Source organism: Petaurus breviceps, unplaced genomic scaffold (genome assembly GCF_028583685.1).
Source record: "Petaurus breviceps papuanus isolate PSGF00001 unplaced genomic scaffold, PetGlider_PUasm1.0 90849, whole genome shotgun sequence".
Classification (NCBI taxonomy): Eukaryota; Metazoa; Chordata; class Mammalia; order Diprotodontia; family Petauridae; genus Petaurus; species Petaurus breviceps.
In genome coordinates this window covers 10,607,130-10,630,461 of record NW_027187361.1, presented here as the reverse complement: position 1 = coordinate 10,630,461, position 23,332 = coordinate 10,607,130, and the positions used below count along the sequence as shown (strand labels likewise).

Sequence of the window (23,332 nt, the reverse complement as noted above, 5' to 3'; positions counted from 1 at the left end):
TTTAGGGCCTCCTTAATTAAGAAAGAGTCATAGAATTTAAAGATGAAACAGACTACAGAGGCCTCCATCCAGATCTTGGGCACTTAATTTTTTAGTGTCATGGACCCTTTTGGCAATTTAATGAAATCTATGGACCCCTCCTCAGAATACTGCTTTTTAATTCAGAAAACTAAATATATAGGATTACAAAGGAAACTAATTATTTTGAAACATTTATCATTTTCCCTAAGTTCATGAACCCCAGGCTAAGAACTCCTGATTTGGACCCAAATAAGGAATCCAATCCCAGAAAGGGCCTAGATAGGGGAATGGCTAACCAGATTGCACTATATAAATGTCAATGAAATGTTACTGTACTGTAAGAATGGTGAATATGAAGAATTGTTGTTCATCCTTGCTCTAGAAGAGGAGCAATGACATCAGGATGGTGATGTTCTGACTTAAGAGTGAATTGGATTTAAATGAAGCAGGGCTACACTAAGCCATCAGCATCACTCTCTCTTCCAGTCATCAGAGTCAAGTGGGAAAACACAGGTCAAGACAACTGGCAATGGCCCTGGATACAATGGCAGGCCTTGGACTTTTTAAGCTAAGGTCTTTCACAGGTCTCCATTTGTCTGAAGAACTGCCCATTCAGTAATTAAAGGTCAGATAAGAATTGAAACAAAAGATGTCCTCATTTGCCTTCACTAAAGAATCCAATCTAAAAGAGAAAGATCCTCAAGAGTTTCAGGCCAGGACCCAGTGTTGGGAGATAGCCATCCTAATGGTTAAAGGGGGTTGGATGATTTAACAAAGGAGCCTGAGAAAGAATGGGTCAAAAAGATAGGAGTAGGGGGCGGTCAGCAGGGTTACAAACTGCTAAAAGGTAAAACAGAATGAGAACTGAACACTACAGATGCCTTCCCTGAGATTATCCCCCAATTTACCCCATATTTATCTCGTATACACATATTTACATGTTGTATTCCCTACTACAATGTGGGATCCAAGAGGACAAGGACTGTTTTTGCCTTTCTCTGATTCCCTACTTCCTAACAATAGTGCCTGACACATAGTAAACATTTAATATGTTTACTTGACTTGGTGATAATCTTGGAAATATTTGTGTCAGAATATGAGGAATACAGAAGCAAGGAAAGATTTACAGTAAAAAAACTATACACAATGACTACTACACAATGTAAATAAAACAATAATCACAAAGCAATATGAAATAAATGCTGTAAACTTAAAAAGAACAAGCTAGACCTCTGAAAGAAAAGATATGAAAAGATACTTTATTTTTTCCTTTGGGGGGAGGTAGGGAGGGGGAAGGAGGTAAGGTCCATAGTTGTGGTACACTGAATCTACTGTCATGTTTTTTCATATATTAATCTGTTTTGCCAATTTTTCTTTTTTTTCTTTAAAAAGTCCTTGGTTGTAAGAAATAGTTTCTGAAAGTGGAGAGGGGAGAAATACATGGAGAAATTTACTTCATGTAAAAACAAAAGGAGTACAACAAATTTCTTTTTAAAGAAATCAAATTGTAAAATGATGGGGGGCTGGACTAGACCTTTAAGCTCTAACTCTATGAGCTAAATAAAAAATTTAAAAAAAAAAAGAAAAAAGAGGACATCAAGCACATAAAATAGATAAATCCTTTATGAAGGGTTTATGTGAAAGAGTTGAGAGGATGAGAAGGGTTTTGGTTCATAAGGCTGGCTGGCTGGCTTTATAGTCCATAGACATACACGTATCCTTTCCCCATCTGCTGGTCAGACTGCTTTCCTTCCACACCCAAGGAATGAAGCATATGGTGTCAGCTCCTATAGCCTACATCAGGGGCTTTAAGAAGTTGCTGCAACACAATCATGGGAGCTCTAGGGATCAGAATCCAGAGCTATAGTATGGGCTATGAAGTGAAGATTAGGGTGGGACTGAAGTTAGGAATAAAGCTCCGATATCACTCTAAACCTAGCATGAGAGCCAGAGGGAATGAAGAAAATTATTAAAGGTCAGATGAATAAGAGAGTATGGTGAAAAGCAGAGGTTGGACAGTATTTCCTCCAATAGTCTAAAGTCCATCCTCGCCTGTCACCAGAGATTGCTACAAGAGCTGTCCCCATCAATAGATTTGAAGAAGACATGGGAAAGAAAAGGGAAGGGAAATTTTTGTCGTCATCCCAATAAGCAGAAATTGGAGCATAAATAAACTAGGGATACAGAAACTGGGAGGAAAACTTTCCTATAAACAGAGCTGAATGCTGTTGTCCTCAAAAGTGCCCACAAGGTGGCAGTTCTATCCCATACAAACATTTCAATGCCGAGCCTGCATGAAGATGATGAAGTCCTGACCTAACTTATCTAAAGTATGCCTTTATATATATCACATATATATGCCTTTATATATCCTCATACTGAGCTGTAGGAAGAAACAAGCTTGCAGTGGAAGTGAACTGGTTTTGAGTGTCAGAAGCTGGGCTTTGATGCCCTGCAGCTTTCTAGGAGGGCGTTTGGAGATTGGCCTAAACAGCATCCACAATCCCTGTGGCTCGATTCTATGACATCACCTTCTTTGCTGATAGATGACAGCCGGGAAGAGGGAAGGATGTGAATAAGATCAATCAATTTAAAAGCATTTATTAAGCACATACTTTGTGTTTTGGGTGCTAGGGGATATAAATACACTAAAAACCAGGCATAAAACTATAAAAGTGAGAAAATTCCTGTCCTTAAGGAGCTTATAATGTAAATAAATGTCCCTAAGACATTATCATTTTTCTGTGTAGGGGAAAGAAGGCTGGACTTTGATCCTAAACAAGGACCTAGGTTCACATCCCCCCTCCGACATTATGATGATTTCTGATTCTCAGCTGTCTCATCTGTACAATGGAGATTATAACACTACTACCTACCTCACCATTATGAGAATCAAACACAATAATGCTTGTAAAGCATTTTGCAAAAGTTCAAGAGCTATAACTGTCAGCCAAGTGCTATATATAACAGGCAGCCTAGATAGTATGTGGGGTCTGGAGTCAAAAAGACTTGAATTCAAATCCATTTCAGATGCTGTAATGTATGACCATCTCAGTTTCCTCAAATGTAAAATAGGGAGAATAACAGCACCTACATCCCAGGGTAAAGACTAAATACAATATTGGCAAAGCTTTGGGCACAGTGCCTGGCACACAGTAGGCACCATATAAATGCTAATTTTTTATTATTAGTGTTATTGCTGTTGTCATTCCCAATATTATTTTTCTCTCCCAAAGACCCTGAAAAGCAAAAGAAATTTAAGAGAAGAGATGAAACTTCAAAAAGCCCTGAGAGGGTTAGAGGATTCTTTTGACTGTCAAGTTCTTTTTTTGCAGAACACATGATATTTCACAGTGCAAGCTGTTCCACACATGGCTCTTAATGAACACAAGTCTGTACTCTGCTCTTGGCCCTGTTTCAAGCAATGAGTTAAGATCCAGGTATACAAAGGTCCTTGTGGTGTCCAATACAGCAGTGGCATGGAATGTCGTGACATATAAAGTCACTGAGACTTCGTCTTTGGGGATGGAAGAGAAGCCTGCCAAAACGCTCCACACCACTTCTAATGACATAGTGAGAAGGAAAAGAAGTGGGCAGTGTAAAGGGCTGAGTTTGAAATTTCCAGTCATCAGGTAGTGAGTGGCTCATGCCCAGGAATCTGGAGTTGGCTAGCAGAGTTCAGGCTCTCTCATAAATGCTTGGTTGCAATTCCACAACAGTTCTACCTCCCACACTGGGCTCCATGATCACAGTGAGATCAGGCAAGGCTGGTACCAGGCTCATGTCATTGTGGGGCAAAGGGCTATAAGGTAAAATGGCAAGAGAAGCAAGATTTGGGCTAAGAAGAATACAGTTCTGATTTGTGGAGTACCTCTACATTCATGCTACACTGAGAAGGAATCCTTATAAGAACAACTTGCATGAAAAGGGGGAAAATAGCTACCATTCTGTTATTATTGTTTATAACTGGAAATTGAGATTTGGGGGAGAGAGGGAACTGAAAAATTAGAGGAACATAATTAAAATTGCAAGGGCAAATTCCAAGATGATCACCTAAAATAATCGTCAGTCTTATCAATTTCATATCTTAAGTCATCCACCAAAGGTTATTAGAGAAGGATAAAAGCCCTCAGAGACACTGGAATTTGGCTAAATATTTGATACAATCAAGGATTTAAGGAAGAGAAAAATTCTACAAAATAGCTGTTTTCTGTCTTAACTTCCACCTCCACCCCCATCCCCAATCCAGATTTAATGTCAATTTGCCATAAAATAAAGCAAAAACTACAGGCTCAATGAGGAATGTTCTTTTGGCACTTGATAAAAGAATCAGTGTCCCAGCTCCATTATTAAGCAGGTTAAGTCGCTTAACCTCTCTAGGTCTCAGTTTCCTCATGTGTAAAATTAAGAAGTTATTGGACTAGATATTCTCTAAAGTTCCTTTCAACTCTAAACATATAATAAATGTCTTGAGAGAGATTTCAGGAACATGAGAGCAGAAAAATAAAAGAAACAAGAACTGTGCAATACTAAAATAGGAAATAATGAAATAAGGAGTCTGGAAATAAGTTTAGCAGGTTTATTTTGTTTTTGCTTTTTTAATTGTCGTAGAGGGGAGACAAGCTTAACAAGAAAGTGTAAATCAAGAATAACAATGTATTTTTAAAATGAATAAGATATGAATAAAGTAAATATATTCCTTGTACTCCTTAAGTTTTCAATACATAAAAAGTATATGCTTTTTTAAAAAAGGAGGGGCAGTATAGTTGGGATGGTATTGAGGCAGTGAAATCATGCTTTTTCCAGTCTCATTGTTTCCTTTTGCAGGCATTAATGACCAGAATCTTATGTAATTAGCACCTCATAGAATAATTAAATGATGATTCATTCCTTTGGTATATGCAAGAATTTTTCCCTAATGGTGTTAGAATGAATATTTCCCTTTCCTATTTAGCAACATGACTAGGGCTGTGGTCCCACTTCGAATTCATTCCCATGTAATAATACATAGTGGAAACATAACAATTTAAGAAGCAGGGCATTAAACTCAAGGAGAAAGTTTGTCATACCTGAAAGCGTTCTTGGTAAGCAAGAGATTCCATGACAGTATTATTGGAAAAATATTTTAGCGGCAGTTGAAACAGGAAGTGGAAATTTTTTATACCGAAGGAAAGACTGTAATTATGCCAGAAGTAGTAACAATAGTCAACAAGTACTTATTGAAAAATAATACTATGCTGGATACTTAAATGACACTGTGAAATACTGGTATTTCTATTCACCAAACTAGTGTATTTCACATAATTTTACTATAAGCAATGAAAAACAAAGTCTGTTTTACAAACAACTTACCATAAAGAAACCTGTCCTATGAAGAGATAATGGAAGTAACCTTATTATGCCAACATCTTAATTTACTAAGCAGATTAAGAAAGATAAGATCAGAAAATCACAGTGATTAAAGGAAGCAGAAGACCTCTACTAGAAATAAGAATGCTCAGATGCTTGTCAAAAGCATTACTGACTCTGAATTTTAAATCTGACCTGAAGTTCTTAGTAAAAAAACAACTCAAAAAACCAACCTATGTCTTTGCTATGACATAGCTTAGCTATAATAGCTTAATTAATGGTTTCTTATACTAAATTTCAATTATATTTTAAAGAAGGATTAGGATGATTTTTAAAAGTCATTCTTGATTATCAGGATTAATAAAAGGGAGAGGTTAACATGAATAAATGTAAATCCACCAATTAGGACCATAGCTCCAACCATTGCATCTGTACTCAGTGTTTGTCCAATAGTGGAACACCAAAGAACTCTCATTTTGAGGGTAACTTTACATCTCCCACTATTGAGATTTGATCATGGGGGAAAAAAGTAATATAGCCCAGTAGAGTCAGGCTAAGTTCCTTGTAGACATAAGGACATATTAAAATTCTTCCTATTTCCCACAATCCCTAGTACAACACAGTGCCCTGCACATAAGTGCTTAATAAAAACAGGATGATAATAGTATATTATATTGTGAAAGAAGGAGCACCGTATTCGTAGTCAGAAAACCAGCCCAGCTACTTACCAGTATGTGACCTTGGGCAAATCATTTAACTTCTATGACCCGAAGATTTCTCATCTCTAAAAGATGGGGACTGGAAGAAATGATCTTACAATACTTTCTAGCTCTAAATCATACTATCTCCTATGACTGATTAATTGATTCCCTTCTAAATGGATTATTTTTTGACTTGGGGAAAAAAGTATAACTTACTTAGGTGGTACAGGCATTAAGCCTTGTTAAAAAAAAAAGTATGAGAAAGTAAAAATTTCAGATTTTCTTTAAGCGTGTTTATTTTAGCAATAGTACAAAAAAAGTAAAGATAAAGATATATATTTTTTGCTGAAATACAAAAAAAAGTTGTAAGATAATATAAAATCACAAGCATAAATGACCTATAATTCATTGCTTTTATTAACCATACCAGAGAACAAAAACATTATCTTCTTTTACACTCCTCTCAGGCTCAGTTTCTTCTCTAAAATAATTGTTCTGGACCAGTTCTAAAATTCTAAAATCCTATGACCTTACTGAAGATCAAAATCATGATCCATGAGTGCAAACCAATCTACAGAAAATGCTGCCACCTTGTGCTGAAAAATATTACCAAAGACAGAGGTCTGAAAGACTATCTGTGGGATATTATAAATGAAGGGAACAAATCTACTTGTCATGTCAAAGAAAAAGAGGTAAATTTAACTGGTGACTTTCAGAAGAATGCACTATTTCCTTTTTTTAGGTGATTCTTTTGCAAAGTCCCATAGAAATTTCACAAGACAAAAAATGTTTCATGGATTTTTCTCCATTATACACCATTTTTAGTTATTGTCTTTCATAGATCTTTTTCAGTAGGCACTGTATGTATTTCATGAAACAAGCTAGAAATTGAAGAATTTCCCTAACATAAAATATAAGAAATGAAAAGCTTAGGAAGATAACATGTGAGCAGTACAGTCTACACATAGTAGAGTGCTATTAACAACTGCTAGAACAATCAGATAAACTGTATAAGATCACAAACTTAGAGCTGGAAGATATAAAGGCATCCAATGTAACCCTGCCACTTTATAAATGAGGAAATGGGACACAAGCATATTAAGTGACTTGCATAGGGTCACAAAGCTAGAAAATGCTGGAGGCAGGACTAGAAATAAGGTTGTCCCAATTCACAAATCATTCCCATTTTACCAACGAAGACCCTGGGGTTCAGACACGTTTAGTGTCTTGCCCACTGTTATACAGCCAGCAGGTATCAGATGTGGGATTTGAATTTAGATCTCTCAATTTCAAGTCTAACAGTCTTTGTTCTACATCACAGAAAACCTGAAATGGGACCCTGTCTCTATAACTATATATAAGCTGACTGAGGGGCAACACTGCTAAGTTCACAGGGGATCCTTATCAGAATGCTGGCCACTAAGTTATGGATTGGGAACTGGGGTGGGGAGGGAGGGGCAGGGGAGTAAGTCAGGGTCAGGGTGGGAATGGCAACATCAAGAAGATTATCTACTAACACAGCTAAGAGTTCTTATCTGCACTCCCATATCAGTGAAATCATGGATCTTTTGAATTACTGAAGCTCATGAATAGTCTTCATACTTTTGAAAATAGTGGCTATATGGGGCTATATAGAGCACCTGCCCTGGAGTCAGGAGGATCTGAGTTCAAATCCAGCCACAGACACTTAACACACTTACTAGCCCTGTGACTTTGGGCAAGCCACTTAACCCCAATTGCCCTCCAAAAAAAAAAAAAGGTAAAAAAAAAAAAAAGAAAATCATGGCTATATATAGGAAGAAACAATGTGCTACAGTGCATAGAGCTGGCCTCAGAGACAAAAGTCCACATATTAGCCATGTACCCCTAGGTAAGTCACTTAACTTCTCAGGGCTCCAGTGACTCTATTCATACATCTGATATAAGTATCAACTTGTTCTGGGTTTGAGAGATCCCTGTGCTGAAATTTTAGAGCAGGGATTCTTAACTTCTTTTGTATCATGGATCACTTTGGCAGTCTGGTAAAGCCTATGGACTCCTCAACATAATGTTGTTAAATGCATTTAATAAAATACAAGGAGATTTTTAAAAAGAAGAAAGGAAAAAAAAATGTTTATATATATGCTGATTGTTGGCCTATTAAGAGGCCCTTACCCAGATAGCATCTCAAATATCAGAATCCCCAGAGCCCACCAGTCTACTGCTCTTCCATGACCTTTACTTTGTATGACTTCTGGAGCAAGGTATTCTGGTGTCCCACAGAGTGTCCATGTTCTAGAAAAATAACAAATAACAAAGGAAGAAAAAGAATCATTAATTTTTTAATACGTCTCAGTTCCAAAATTTCAAATATTCTTATTGATCCAAAGATACACAAAGATATACATATAAATATGATTTACCTATACAGAAATAAGAGAGGAATCTTTCTTTTTCTTGTGGATTTTTCACAAAGTTTTTTTAAAAAGCAAGAAATAACAGGTAACAAACCTATTGTTATTAATGGAAAACAATACAAACAGAAAATGGGCTACTTAATTCTTATGATGGTGTGCCAGGCTAAATATGCAAGTAGCCTAAGCGAGTTATTCAGTGACTTTTTTTTTCAATTTATTTATTTATTTTTAATTTTCAACATTCATTTTCACAAGATTTTGAGTTACAAATTTTCTCCCCATCTTTCCCACCCCAAGACAGCGAGCCTACTGGATACTCCTTCCCCCAATCTGTTCTGTCTTATATCTTTCCCCACATCCCCCTAACTTTCTAGTAGGGCAAGATGGATTTCTATACCCCAGTGCCTGTATATCTTACTTTCCAGTTCCATGTAAAAAAAATTTTTTTTTTATATTTGTTGTTAAATTTTTGATTTCCAGATTCTTTCCCTTCTCTCCTTACCTTCCCAATGGGAACACAAGCAATTCAATATAGGTTATACACGTGTAGTTACGCAAAACATTTCCAATAGTAGTTATATTGTGAAAGACTAACTATATTTTCCTCCATCCTATCCTGCCCCCCAATTATTCTATTTTCTCCTTTGACCCTGTCCCTTTTCAAAAGTGTTTGCTTCTAACGACCCTCTCCCCTAATCTATCCTCCCTTCTATCAACCTCCCTCTTATCCCCTTCCCCCCTACTTTCCTGTAGGGTAAGATACCCAATTGAGTGTGTATGTTATTCCCTCCTTAGGCCAAATTCAATGAGAACAGAGTTGATGCATACCCTTTCACCTTCCTGCTTTTCCTCTCCACTGTAACAGTTTTCTCTTGCTTCTTTTATATGAGATAATTTACCCTATTCTATCTCTCCCCTTCTCCTTCTCCCAATACATTCCTCTCTCACCTCTTATTTTTTAGCTATCATCCCTTCCTATTCAACTCATCCTGTGTCCTCTGTCTATATATATGTACACATAGACACACATATACCCTCCTATACATACATGTATACATACATATACATACACACATATATATTGCATTCAACTATCCTCATACTGAAAAAAGTCTCATGAGTTACAATTATCATTTTCCATGTAGAAATGTAAATAGTTCAACTTTAATAAGTTCCTTATGATTTCTTTTTCCTGTTTACCTTCTCATGCTTCTTGTATTTCAAAGTCAAACTTTCTGTTCAGCTCTGATTTTTTTCATCAAGAATGCTTGAAAACCCTCTATTTCATTGAATGACCATATTTTCCCCTGAAGCATTATACTCAGTTTTGCTGCGTAGGTGATTCTTGGTTTTAATTCTAGCTCCTTTGACCTCCAGAATATCATATTCCAAGCCCTTCGATCCCTTCACGTAGAAGCTTCTAGTTCTTGTGTTATCTTGACTGTGTTTCCACAATATTCAAGTTGTTTTTTTCTTGACTGCTTGTAATATTTTCTCCTTAACCTGGGAATTCCGGAACCTGGCTATAATATTCTTGAGTTTCCTTTTTGGAATCTTTTACAAGAGGTGATCAGTGAATTCTTTCAATTTCTATTTTGCCCTCTGGTTCTAAAATATAATGGCAATTTTCCTTGGGAATTTCTTTTAGGATGATTTCTAGGCTTTTTTTTTTTTATCATCCTTTCAGGTAGTCCAATAGTTTTTAAATTATCTCTCCTGGTTCTATTTTCTAGGTCAGTGGTTTTCCAACTTATTAGAAATATTAGAGATATTTCACATTGCCTTCTATTTTTTCATTTTTTTTTGCATCTATTTTTATAGTATCTTGGTTTCTTATAAGGTCATTAGCTTCCATTTGCTCTAATCTAATTTTGAAGGAATTATTCTCTTCAGTGAGTTTTTAAAATTCCTTTTCCCTCTGGTCAATGCAACTTTTTAAAGCATTTTTCTACTCATTGGCTTTTTGGGTCTCTTTTGTCACTTGAGTTGTCTTTTTTTACTATGACAAAGACATCATACAATTTTCATGATATTGGCCTTTCCTTTTTGCCTTTCTATAAGACCAGAAGAGAAACATTTGCAACTTTTACAACCTTGAATTGGATTCCAGGAATATCACTAACAACATGACCTTTCCTACCAAATCTGGTAACCAAAACTTCATCATTTTCCTCAATAAAGTTCAAGCAGACATCACTGGGAACAAAGGCAGTGATTTTTTTTGCCGTTTTTAATAGGCTGAACTCTCATACAGTTCTTGATGGCAGAATTGGGCTCCTTGGCTTCCACACCAACTTTTTCTAAGACAATCCCTTTTACATGAGATGCTCCTCCAAATGGGTTGGCCTTCAAGGCAGTGCCCAAATGAGCTTTCTTGTATTGTTTGTCATGCCACTTTTGGTCTCTCCTGTGACTGCGGAGCTTTCTAGCAGTACGAAAACCACGGCACTTACCCATGCTGCCGCCGTCCAGGCCGAGAGAAAAGAAGAAGTGAGTTAGTCTATTTTTTAAGGCGTTATTTTCTTCAGTCAGGCTGTTGATTTGCTTTTCATGATTTTCTTGCATCATTCTCATTTATTTTCCCAATTTTTTCCTCCACTTCTTTTACTTGATTTTCAAAATGCTTCTTGAGCTCCTCTATGGCCTGGGATCAGTTCATATTTTTCTTGGAAGCTTTTGATGTAGGAGTTTTGACTTTGTTGTCTTCTTCTGGTTCCATATTTTGATCCTTTCTGTCCCCAAAAAAGATTCTATGGTCTGATTGTGCTTCCTCCGTTTGTTCATCTCGCCACTCAATTACTTGACTTTTAAGCTTTTTGCTGTGGTAGAACTCTGCTGGAGAGAGCTGTGTCCAGATTGCTGGGGGTTTTGCAATTGTGAGAGCTATGAGGGAAGGTGCCTTTTCTATAGCCACCACAAACTCTGGCACTCTAGTGATCCCCACCGCAGGAACAATACCCAAGACTGCGACCCAGATCCAAGCAGGTCAAAGCAAGAGTGATTACAATCTGAATGGCTGCTTAGTCCCCCTATGATCAGCAGGCCAGGAGCTTTGGAGGCAGCCACACTGCATCAGCTGCACCTCTGCCAACCCAGGGGTGGAGGCCGCACTGCCCTCTTCTCTCACCCAGTGCCAACAGAGTTCTCTACTGACCCTTTACTTTCTCTTTGGTGTTTATGGGTTGAGAAGTGTGGAAATCACCAGAGCTTCCAGTGATTCACTCTCCTGAAATCTGCTCAGGCCAGTGTGGGTCAGCACAGCTCATGCAGGACTTCGCTTAGCTCCCAGTCCAGTGCGATAGCCCCTTCCTGTCAGCCTGCCTTCAGTGCAAGATTTGTTTCTCTCTGTCACTTTGTGGGTTCTGTTGCTCTAAAATGTGTTTAGTGTCATTTTTTTACAGGTATTGGAGGTGGTTGGAGCAGGGGTGCTCAAGCAAGTTCCTTATTTTAATCCTCCATCTTGGCTCCACCCCTTCAGTTAATTTTTTTTAAAGGCAAATTCTGATACTTCTGAATCCATTCCTTAACCAATCTACATCCCACTAATAAGAGTCAAAGTCATCTGGTATTAGTTGACATTAATGAGGTTTTTTAAAAACATCCAATAAAAATCTTCCTTTGGGAACAAGTAACACTCTTTAGAAAAAGTGCTACTGCTCAAATATTGGTGTGTTGACATTTTTGTGGAAGTATCTTCTGAGCAAAATGGAGTTCATTAGAATTTCATCTTTAGCTTATCATGCTACTAACACTAAATACATTGTTTGAGTCTTAGCTTAAACTGGGAACAGTACCATGTTTTTTGAACCATTAAGAAACAAATGAGTATGTCTGATGTAATTCTAATTTCTAGTGCCATCTAATAGCAGACTGAATGCAAGTAAGTGTACTATCAACACCACTTAGTTCTTGAGTCTTGGAAAGGGTTAAAATGCTGTGGGTTATTTGAAAAACAAAAATTAAAACTAAAACATTCGCTTTTAAATAATGTGCAATCTAAAATATTATTTTTAAAATTTCAGTTTTGAAGAATATAAAACTACAAACTTCTTAACCTGGTTTTTAGTTTCTTCGACTTTTCAGGTGACCTTTTGACAAATTCAAAACTTCACTTCTAATGTAAACTTCGGTTCGTTTTATGCAAAATACCTGAAATGTAGAGGTTTCCAGGATAACAATGTCTAACTTCAGAATAGTTACAGGATAACTTGCTTGAGTTCAATTGGCACTGTTAAAATTTTTTAAATATTATAGAAAAAATAAGCAATCTTTTCAGTCTAAAAGATTTATTCTTCATCATACGTTCCTAAAGAACTAGGATCAAAGAGAAGAAGATACAGGGAGGGACATTTTTGGCTCGATAAAAGAAGGAAGTTTAACCAATGAGAGATGTCTCAAATGAAAGAGGATTCCCAGTTAGGATTCCCAGCCGCTGCCAGTATTTAAGGAGAAGCTAGAGGACTACTTGTAAGGGGCACTGCCTAAATGTCTTCTTGCATCAGGACAGCAAGGGGCTGGTTAATCTAACACCAGATTAACAGTGAGGGGAGAGGAGGGCACTTGGAAGGAGTAGCAGGAACACAAGCAGAATCTTACGGTGTACAGAGAACACAGGCTGAGGGTAATACATGGAGTTCACGGCAACTAACTGTACCAGCAATTCTGCCAGGTATGCAAGAGAGCTGAACAAAGGAGCAAGCATCTCTTGGATCACAGCAGCCCAGAGACAGAAAAGTCTATGGTGAGAATCAGTGGTTCACATGTGCAAAGTTGGGGCACTATAGAACAGTGTAAAAAATGCTAGATTTCAAATCAGCAGCCCCGCGATCAAGTCTCAGCGGCGTCACTTATTTTTATCTGTGTGACGGCTAAATCATTTTCCTCATATGCAAAATTAGGGGACTGGGTAGAAGACCTGTAATATCCCTTCTAAACTCTAAAACTATGATCCTATGGAAGAATGGTTGTTGTCTGGGACTGGAAGGAAGGGGGTGTCTACTACCCACACTGTATTTGGTTCCAGGTCTCTTTCCCTGCTGCCACCTCTCTGATGAAAGGGGATGGGTTTTTACATCAGTCCACTCATGATTCATGCTTCTCCACAGACCACAAACAGCACTCACCAGAACTTATGGGGTCTAGTTACTAGGACTGACAGTTGAGTTTACTCCTCATTTCCCACCCATAGAGAAAGAAACCCAAAGAGGATATTGGGCCTCTAAGCTAAGCAGTTTTTCCACATTATTGACAAATCATATTAAACAAGTAGGATCTGAAATGTGGCACATTGGCAGAAAAAAAGAAGTACATACATACACACATAAACACATATTGCTATCTGGTAAAATGTTCCAAAAGATATACATAAGAATAATTTGCTTTTTTTTTCTGACAAGGATAATTTAAATTGGAATCCTTACATCAGTGATGTCAAACTCTGGAAACTACTAAATGGTACAAAAGAATCTCTGTGGCCACATATTTACTTGGAAAATCACATGCTAATATCTATGTTCTATTGTGTTTTTATTTATTTTGTTAAATATTTCCAATTACAAATTACTCTGGTTTGGCTTTACCCAGCTGCAGGTTTGACCCCTCTGCCTTATATAATCAATATGATACCAGGGATTCTTCTTTTAGGAATCACACGTCAATTTCCTATGTCTGCTAAACCCCACAGATAAGTGAAGTGATGTGTACTACCACCTTTTAATTTTAAACTTACATAGACCATAGAACTTCTACAGACTACTTCACCAGCCTACTTCCACTTAGTTACCTAAGTGGCTGAAATCATTTTACAGCTTACTGACTTCTATTTACATAGGGAAAAAATAAAGTGGAAAGACAAGCCTAGATCTATATATACCTTTTAAAAAATTAGGGGCGGCCAGGAGGCACAATGAGTAAGAGTGCCGGCCCCGGAGTCGGGAGACCTGGGATCGGTTCCGGCCTCAAATACTTCACACACACACACACACACACACACCTGGCCATATAACCTTGAGCAAGTTACTTAAGCCCAATTGCTTTAAAAAAAAATCAGAACTTATTTTCTTCTAAAAACATTTATAGTTGTATCTTTTCTTATTTTTTCACCTCCTGCATAACTCTGATCCTTCCCCTCTCAGAGAATTATTCATTTTCTATAAATTTTTAAAGGGTAGGAATAAAGAGAAAAATAAATAAAACCAAGGAACAAAAAGAAAAAAAGAGCATCTGACATAATGTCTAATACCATGGACTCCAACCTCTACAAAGAGGAAGGGGAAGGCATCTCTTCATATCTTTTCTTTGCTGACTGGCATGTTATTTGTAATTCTGCAGCATTCATTTCTGATCATGTTGTAGCAGTTGTTATTTCTATTTACACTGTCATAGTCGTGTCTTGTATATTGATTTTCTTGGATATTTACATTATATCAGTTCATGTAAGTCCTTCCATGACTCTATATTCATCATCTTTGTTTTTTCTTATAGCACAGTAACACTTGGGTACATCTGCACAGCACAATATGTTTAGTCATTTCCTAATCAATGGGTATCTTTGTTTCCAGTTCTTTGTTACCACAAAAACTGCTGTTATAAATATTTCAGAACATATAGAGCTTTTCTTTTTGTCAATGACCTTTTGGCAGATAATAAGCCTAGCAGTGGAATCTCTCAGTAAGAGAGTATGAACTATTTAATCTTTTTCCCCATTATTCCAAACTGCTTTCCAGAATGGTCAGGCCCAGTCACAATTCCATCATCATTGCATTAGTGGGCCTGTTCTTACACAACCTCTCCAACACAATTCCAATCTTTTGTTTTCTTTGCCATTTTGCTGGGTGTTTTGATTATTAGTTATTAGGAGTGTTCTTTCATATAGTTTGCAATTATCTTTTTGAGAAATTTATTTATTTATATCCTTTGATCATTTATCCAAAGGAAAATGGTTTTGTTACTCTATATACTAGTTTTCATCATGTCTTGAATACTAGATTTTGACTTAAAAGATAAATGATACAAAGATTTTCCCATTCAAAAACTTCCCTTCTTACCCCAGATAAGTTGTTTATGAAAAAGCTTTTCTATTTCAGTAAGAATTATCTGTTATTTCTTTTGTAATTTAATCTATACCTCATTTAGTCAAGAAATCATCCTCTACCCATAGCTGTGAAGAGTATAGAATTGCTTTATTTTCTTATTTAACACTAATTCAAGGAGTAAACAATTAAGAGTACACAAAAAGTTCATTCCACTGTTAGACCCACAAAAAAGGCTATGTAGTTTTCTACCATTTAGCAAAGCTACCTAAATATCCAAAGAATATTTCTCTTATGTGAATTTAATTAAGTCTATAGGAAATATTTGGTTAACTTTATGTTTTTGAAAATAATTTTTTTTATGTTTTTGCTTTTCACATCAGAGTCAATTTAATAATGACACATTCTTCCCCCACTCCTTATAATTATAATCGTCTCCTGCATAACAAAGAAAAATAGTTCAGCTGAAAAGGGATTACAATTTCCACATCTATTAGTTTTTTTCTAGGCCACCTAACCTTTTTAACTCTTTACAATTCTAACACTCTAAAGAACTAACTCTCCATCATCCGATCCATTTTACCCTATTTCAGTCCATGTTATGATCCATTATTGCACTTGGGACAGGTAACAGCACAATATGGTAAAATTAGCCCTTATATATCTTGTCAAAATGATGGCTTGAAGTTTAATGAGCCATAGTGTGTATTGGACACAGGTGTGAGGAAGGAAGAGTATCTCTTGCCAACACATACTGCCTGTATGATCTAGGAAAAGTCACAATCTCTTAGCAGCTCTAAGACTATGGAAGATGGGTTGCAGAGACTCACTGATGGAAGGAGTTTCTATGCTGAAAGGTCTCCATAGGTCTCTAGTGAAGGAACCATGAAACTGAATCAAAAGTAATGACAATAATCATTCATATTTCAACAAAATTGACCTTCAAGCCTGAAACCTCCTCCCTCCTCATCTCTACCTCCTGGTTTCCCTGGTCCTTTTCAATTCTTAGCTAATATTTCATCTTCCACAGAAAGTCTTTTCCAATTCTCCTAAGTGCCTTCCCTCTGAAATTACTTTCAAGTTATTACACACACACACACACACACACACACACATTATGCTTGGCCCACAGTTGATAATAAATAAATGACTGTTGATTTGTAAGATTTGAGGAATTCTTTCTTCACAACCACCCTGTGAAATACATAGTACAAACACTATTATCCCCACATGAAGAAACAAGTTCTGAGATGTTGTGACTTGCCTGTGGTCACACAGATAATAAGTGACTAAGTCAGTATCCCAAACCAGTTCTTCTGCAAGTCTAACACAATATCCACTGTTCAACCCGGAGATTATCTTGAGTCCTAGGACCTGTATACAACATTCACCCATATTTATGCCTGCACTGTTTTTATATTTCCCACAAAGAATGTAAGCACCTTGAGGTCAGGGACTTTTTTCATTTTTGTCTTTGTATCAGAAGTATCTGACACAAATGCCTAGCACACAGCAAGTAAGAGTCTAATAAATATTTGACTGAATGTATTCTGTATTTTTATTCTTGATCTGTAGAAAGCTACATCTAATTACAGTAATCAGAAAATTAGATGAAACTGAAAACCTGATTCTACTATATTTCAGTCACTTTAGGGTAGCTCTTCCTTTAAACGAATCATTCCAAACGTTTGACTCAGCCACTGACTAAAGCCTTGATAAAATACCATCTTGTCTCTGAGACAGAAAATGCTCTTTTCAAGAAGGGTACGTTCGGGTTTGTATGAAGGACTCCAAAGGATCCTTGAGGCCTTAACCCCAACTTCCACACAGTTGCATTTAGTGGAAAGAGTCCCAGACAGGGAATGAAAGGACCTGAGATGGAGACAAAGATGTCTTCTTCTCTTCCCAAGGGAGCAATCTTGAGGATGGCATTGGATGTTCTCTGCCTTACTTTAGCAGCCTGTAAAATTAGGATAAAAGAACTTTTCCTACTGACAGCGGAGACGTGAGGTTGAAAGCTATAATAAAGACAAAAGTGTTTAAGAAAGTTCAGGGGCGGCTAGGTCGTGCTGTGACTAGAGCACCGGCTCCGGAGTCAGGAGGACCTGAGTTCAAATCCGGCCTCAGAAACTTAACACAAAAACTAGCTGTGTGACCTTGGGCAAGTCACTTCACCCCAACTGCCCTCCAAAAAGCAAAAAAAAAAAAAAGCTCAGTATAAATCTGAGATGTTACTATAAGCAAGTTGACATTTTAACCTTGTAGTTGCCATGGATAAAGGATCAATAAATACAGGAGCACAGGTAGTATGATTTGGTCCCTACCCTCAAAGAGCTCACGATTTACTTGGGAAGACAAAACAGGTCGCCTGAAATGATTAGCCATCAACCATGTGCTACAACAATGCAGGATTTACTTTCAATTAAGGATGGGCAGAGTAGCAGGGCTTGTGCTTTAGAGCTAGAAAAAGGTGGCAAAAGAGTTGGAACTAAAGCCCATGTCCCCTGACTCTGAATGCACTGCTCCCTCCTGTGTTGTTCACTGGCTCCCAAAGAATTGATAATAACAAAACTGAACACAAGGAGATCAGAGAAGCTACCACAATAATCCAGGCCAAGGCAGAGATGGCATCCCCAGTGTTCAGACATCCCCCGTAACGTCACTGGTCTTCTTTAAAAGCAACATCAACTTCTTCAACCTCATGAAGTACAGAGAGGCCAGCTGGGATGAATCGCAGGGTATAGGATGAGGATTAATGCCCAGCAAGCATAGAAAGGCAGACTGGGGCCAGGTTGTTTAAGACTTTAATTGTTAAATAGAAGACTTTACATTTTATCCTAAAGGAAGTAGGAAGCACTGGAGTTGACCAAGGAGAGGAGTCACATAGTCAGATCAGCCTTTAAAGGAAAATGGCTCTGGCAGGAATATATGGGAGGGAATGGACTGGGAGAGACTTGAGACAGGGAAACAAACCACAAGGCCACCAAAGAAATCCAGAAAGAGTTTATGAGGGCCCTAAAACCAAGGTATTAGCTAAAAAGGGAGTCAGATGCAATAGATCCTGTGAAGGCAGAAATGTCAAGATTTAACAAATGTAAGATACGCGGGTAAAAGACAGTGAGGAGTCCAATATGATGCCAAGTTTATAAACCACACCTTTGATAGAAATAAGAATGTCTTAAAGAAAGCTTCACTCACATATAAAATCAGTTGCAAAATTTTGTCATTTGGAAGAGGGAAGGGTTTAGAGAGGAAAGATTAATAAGCATTTACTATCTATCAGACAACAGTGCTAAGATTAAAAAAAAAAGACAGTCCTTCACCTCAATGAGCTTACATTTTAATATGGGAAAACAACATACACAGGGAAGAGGTGACTTAGACGGCTAGAAAGGATGTGAAGATAATATATATATTTTGGTGTCTAGATAACGTATGTTAAGTAGGCTGTTTTGTACTCAGTAACTAATCAAGTAAGTTTGGTCTTAAATGATAGAAGCTACAAAAATGAGTCATGAAACATGAAGACATAAAAATGCAGTTACAGAGGACCACATTTCAGGTCTGGTGTGGACAGTAGTGGTCCAGGTGGGGAGGAACAGGTCAATAATGGAAGGCAATTGGTGAGATGGCTTGTATGACTTGGATATGAATGTGGGGGGAAGGGATGTGAAACTGAAGAATGAATGTCACTAGAAAATCATCTTCAGAGATTGACAAGTAGAGAGACATTAACTGCTCATGGTTGAGTTGTGTAAATATAATGAAAATGACAATACTACCCAAGTTATTTACTTTTTAATTCTATCTAGTCAAACTATCTAGAAAAAGTAACAACATTCCTCTGGAAAAACAAAAGACTAAGACTCTCAAAGGAAATAGGAAATGAAAGAAAGTAGGTATATTAGTACAATGGAGAGCTTGGTGGTGCAATGGAGAGAGCATCAAGCCTGGAATCAGGAAGACGAATTCAAATCTGGTCTGAGATGACTAGCTTTGTGACCCTGCACTAGTCACATGACCCTGTTTACCTAAGTTTCCTCATCCATAAAATGAACTGGAGAAGGAAATCGCAAACCACTCCAGTATCTTTCCCAAGAAAACCCCAAATGGGGTCACAAAGAGTTGGACATGACTCAACAACAACACATCAGTACCATATCTGAAACTATATTACAAAATAACGAGCATAAAAACTATTTGGTTCTGGTTAAAAATTGAGAGTTTAATCAGTGGGACATATTAGGTATACAACATGTAGAAGCAAATTAGTATAGTAGCAAAGTGTTCGATAAACCCAATCAATGGGGTAAGGATTCACAATCTGACAAGAACTGCTGGGGAAACTAAAAAGCACTCTGGCCAAAATTAAGTTTAGATCTATACCTCACACCTAAAACTAAGGTAAATTCCTTAAATGGATACATGATTTAGAGGAAAGGCCACATCATAAACAAATTAGAAGAACAAGGAAGAAAAACACCTATCGTAACTATGGATAGGTTATTTGACCAAAGAAGGAGTAACTATTTTTATTACATAAAATCAAGAGGTTTTTGCACAAACAAAATGAATACAATTAAAATTGGAAGAGGAAAAATGAAATGGGGAAAATTTTGAAGTAATTTTTTCTAATAAAAGACTTCATATTCAAAATATCTAAAGAACTTATTTTAATATATAAAAACAAAAGCCAATTCCCAAGACAATTAGACAAAGTAATATGAAAAAGCTCTCACAGGAAGAAATCTAGGCTATCAACAGACACTTGAAAAAAATGCTCCAAATCACTAATAATTAGAGTAATACAAATTAAAATAACTCTGGACTTCTAACACAGACTCCTTAAATGGTCAAAAATGTCCAAAAGTAGAAAAAGACAACTGTTAGGGGATTGCGGAAAAATATGTGAATTAATCCTGCCACTCTGGAAAGCAATGAAAAAGGTACTAAGCTCTGCAAACCCTTTGACCCTGCAATGCCACTGCAAGGCCTATATGCTCAAGAGATGAAGTAAAGATAAAAATGACCCACATGTATAAATATAGCTATAGATATATTTACAGCAGATCTTTTTATAGTGGCAAATAAATGGAAATTAGGAGAATACACCCATTAATTGAATAATGGTTGAAAAATTTAAGGAATTTGAATCTAATGAAATGTTATTGTGTCACGTGAAATAATGAAATGCTTATTTTTAGACACACTTGGAAAAACAACTTATACAACAACAATAACACAGAAAAGAAAAATAATAAAGCATAACGCCGTAAAGGAAAACAACCAAGAGCCTTTTCACAGTGAGATGATGAAATAAGTCAACGGGCAGAATGAGATGACATCTTTAAGGACATGGCTAATGTATGGATTGGATTTGCTTGACTATGCATATTTGATTTTACTATTTTGTTTTTCTTCCCATTTTTTTGGAAGGGAAGAATCAGAATCAAATAGGGGATTAGCAAGACAGTCATTGAAATTTTTAAAAGAGGGTCATGGAAGGACTTCTTTATGATTCACAAAAGAGAACAGAAGGAAAATCAGTAGGAAACAAACATTACAGTGTTGAAAATAATTTGTTGTATATGTGGAGGGAGAAATGTTTTATGTAGTGCAGATGTTCTGCGGCACGTGTGTTCCTTTTGTACTTATCTGCTTTGTATACAGAAACACAACTTACTGAGTGCTAAATTCAAAATGAAAAAAATAAATTTTAAAAAACTGAATAGGGTTCATCTTTAAGAAAAAGCTCAAATGTTTTTTTTTTGGGGGGGGTTGCCTTTTTTGGAGAGAAATTTGGGTTAAGTGACTTGTCCAAGGTCACACGGCTAGTTTTTGTGTTAAGTGTCTGAGGCCGGATTTGAGCTCAGGTCCTCCTGACTCCGGGGCCGGTGCTCCATTCACTGTGCCACCTAGCAGCCCCTCTCTAAATGTTTTGCCACAATGATTGTCCTGTTGTAAGTATTCTTATATGCAAACACAGGAGGTTGGCCCCTTCTTCAAATTTCCTTTCAAGGAAACCACTGGACAAAATGGTAATTTTCAAGTGGTAGTTTGCAGGTAACTTGAAGGTTTCCTAACCAGTAGAGAACAGCAGGGAGTGGGAATACAGTTCTAGGTGGGATGGAGAGGGTAGGAAAAGATAATCACCTTGAAGTGGCACATCTAAGTCAAGATGCCCTATATACAGTGAACAAATAAGACAGAAACTCAGCAGAGGGGTCACAAATCGAGATTTAAAATTGGAGATCTTCCCCATAGAGATGATGGCTGAACTCACAGGAGAAACAGACTTAAGAGATCAGTCCTCCTGATTGTGACTAAATCTACTATTTACATTCACTCTAAGCCAGGAGGGCCCAAAAAGTAACCATTAAGTAGTGCTTGGGCAGGGGCCTATTGTTGTCCAATCAATGAGACACAGAGTGAATCCGGTTTAAGGCACAGTCTTTGAGAAAGAAATCTAACCAGTAAATCCTAGTCACTTGAACATGCTTGACAAAGCCTCTATTCTACCCTCTTAACTCCTGTGACATAGAGCAACCCAGCACCTTCTTTTTGGGCAATTCTAATTGTTAGAAACTTTGCCCTGATATAACGCTTAAAATCGCTTCTGTAATTTCCACCCACTACTTCTGGTTCTCCTTCTAATACCAAACAAAATAAAACTAATTCTTCCACATGGCAGCCCTTCAAATATCCTTAAGTAAGAGATGGAAAAAAGGATAGGCCAACAGTCAAATGGGACTGAAACAAAAGGTGGGAAATGAAGAAGTTTGAATTAACTTTTATAATTTTTATATGAAAATACAAGAGGAAAATGTGTAAATGCCAGTCAAAAGATCTCCACTTTAGGATTAATTTTCAAATCACGCTGTCATAATGCATGAGAAAGTATCAACAAGGCACAAACTCTGTTATTTAAAGGGTCTATTCTTGGCCATCTCAGATATGAGAAAGGGTAGTTCTACAAAAGGCACTATACTCATCAACTCTCTGCAGGCAGTAACAATTCAAATGAAAGCGATTCAGTTTCCTGGCCTGGCACTAGCAGACTGTCCCGGTTTCACAGGCATACAACAATGAGGTCAGCACCACGGCTCTGTAGACCTTCAGTCTGGTAGTCAGTCTAATACCTCTTCTATCCCATACTCTCCTTCGGAGCCTCCCAAACACTGAGAGAGCTCTGGTAATGCTTGTGGCAACCTCATTATCAGTGTATACAGCCTTGGAAAGTACACTGCCAAGGTAAGTGAACTTATCCACAGCATTTACAACTTCTCCATTTGCTGTAACCAATGGTGCAATGTACAGATGGTGTGTGGTGGCGGCTGATGGAGCCCCTGTGTTTTCTTGGTGTTGTTAGGCCAAAATTAGCATAAGAAGCAGAGAATCGATCCATACTTTGTTGCATTTCAGCTTCTAGGTGACTGTAATGCTAGAGTGGGCTCAGACTATCAGACTTGGCAGGGAGACCTAGGGAAGAATGAAGCTGGAAACAGCAACAGCAATGGTCACTTACTACTGAAGACTTGTGCATCTCATGGCCATCACCAACAGTGTCTTCCGGTTGCCTAAGCGTAATAAAAGTTCATGGATGCACCCTCGTAACAAACACAGGCATCTAATAGACTATGTGATCGTAAGGAGAAGAGACAGACAAGATGTGAGAGTGACAGGGCAATAGGTGGTGCAAAGTGCTGGACTTATCCTTCCCACGCTAAATATTCGCATTCATCAAAAGCGGCACCCCCGGGGCAAAAGGATTACCAGAGAATTAATGTCAGCAAATTAGAGCTCTTCTCTGAGAGGGAAAAGTTTGTTGCTAACT

General features: G+C 37.4%; 1 protein-coding gene across 4 annotated transcripts in view; it reads right to left on the bottom strand.

Moving 5' to 3' along the window:
- PRKX (protein kinase cAMP-dependent X-linked catalytic subunit) overlaps positions 1–23,332 on the bottom strand; it is a 151,412-nt gene that overhangs the window by 17,610 nt on the left and 110,470 nt on the right. For all 4 annotated transcript variants that reach the window (XM_069072835.1, XM_069072833.1, XM_069072834.1 and 1 more), the window contains exon 4: positions 8,226–8,345. In XM_069072835.1, coding sequence (XP_068928936.1) covers positions 8,226–8,345 — 120 coding nt within the window. The remainder of the gene's footprint in view (positions 1–8,225; positions 8,346–23,332) is intronic.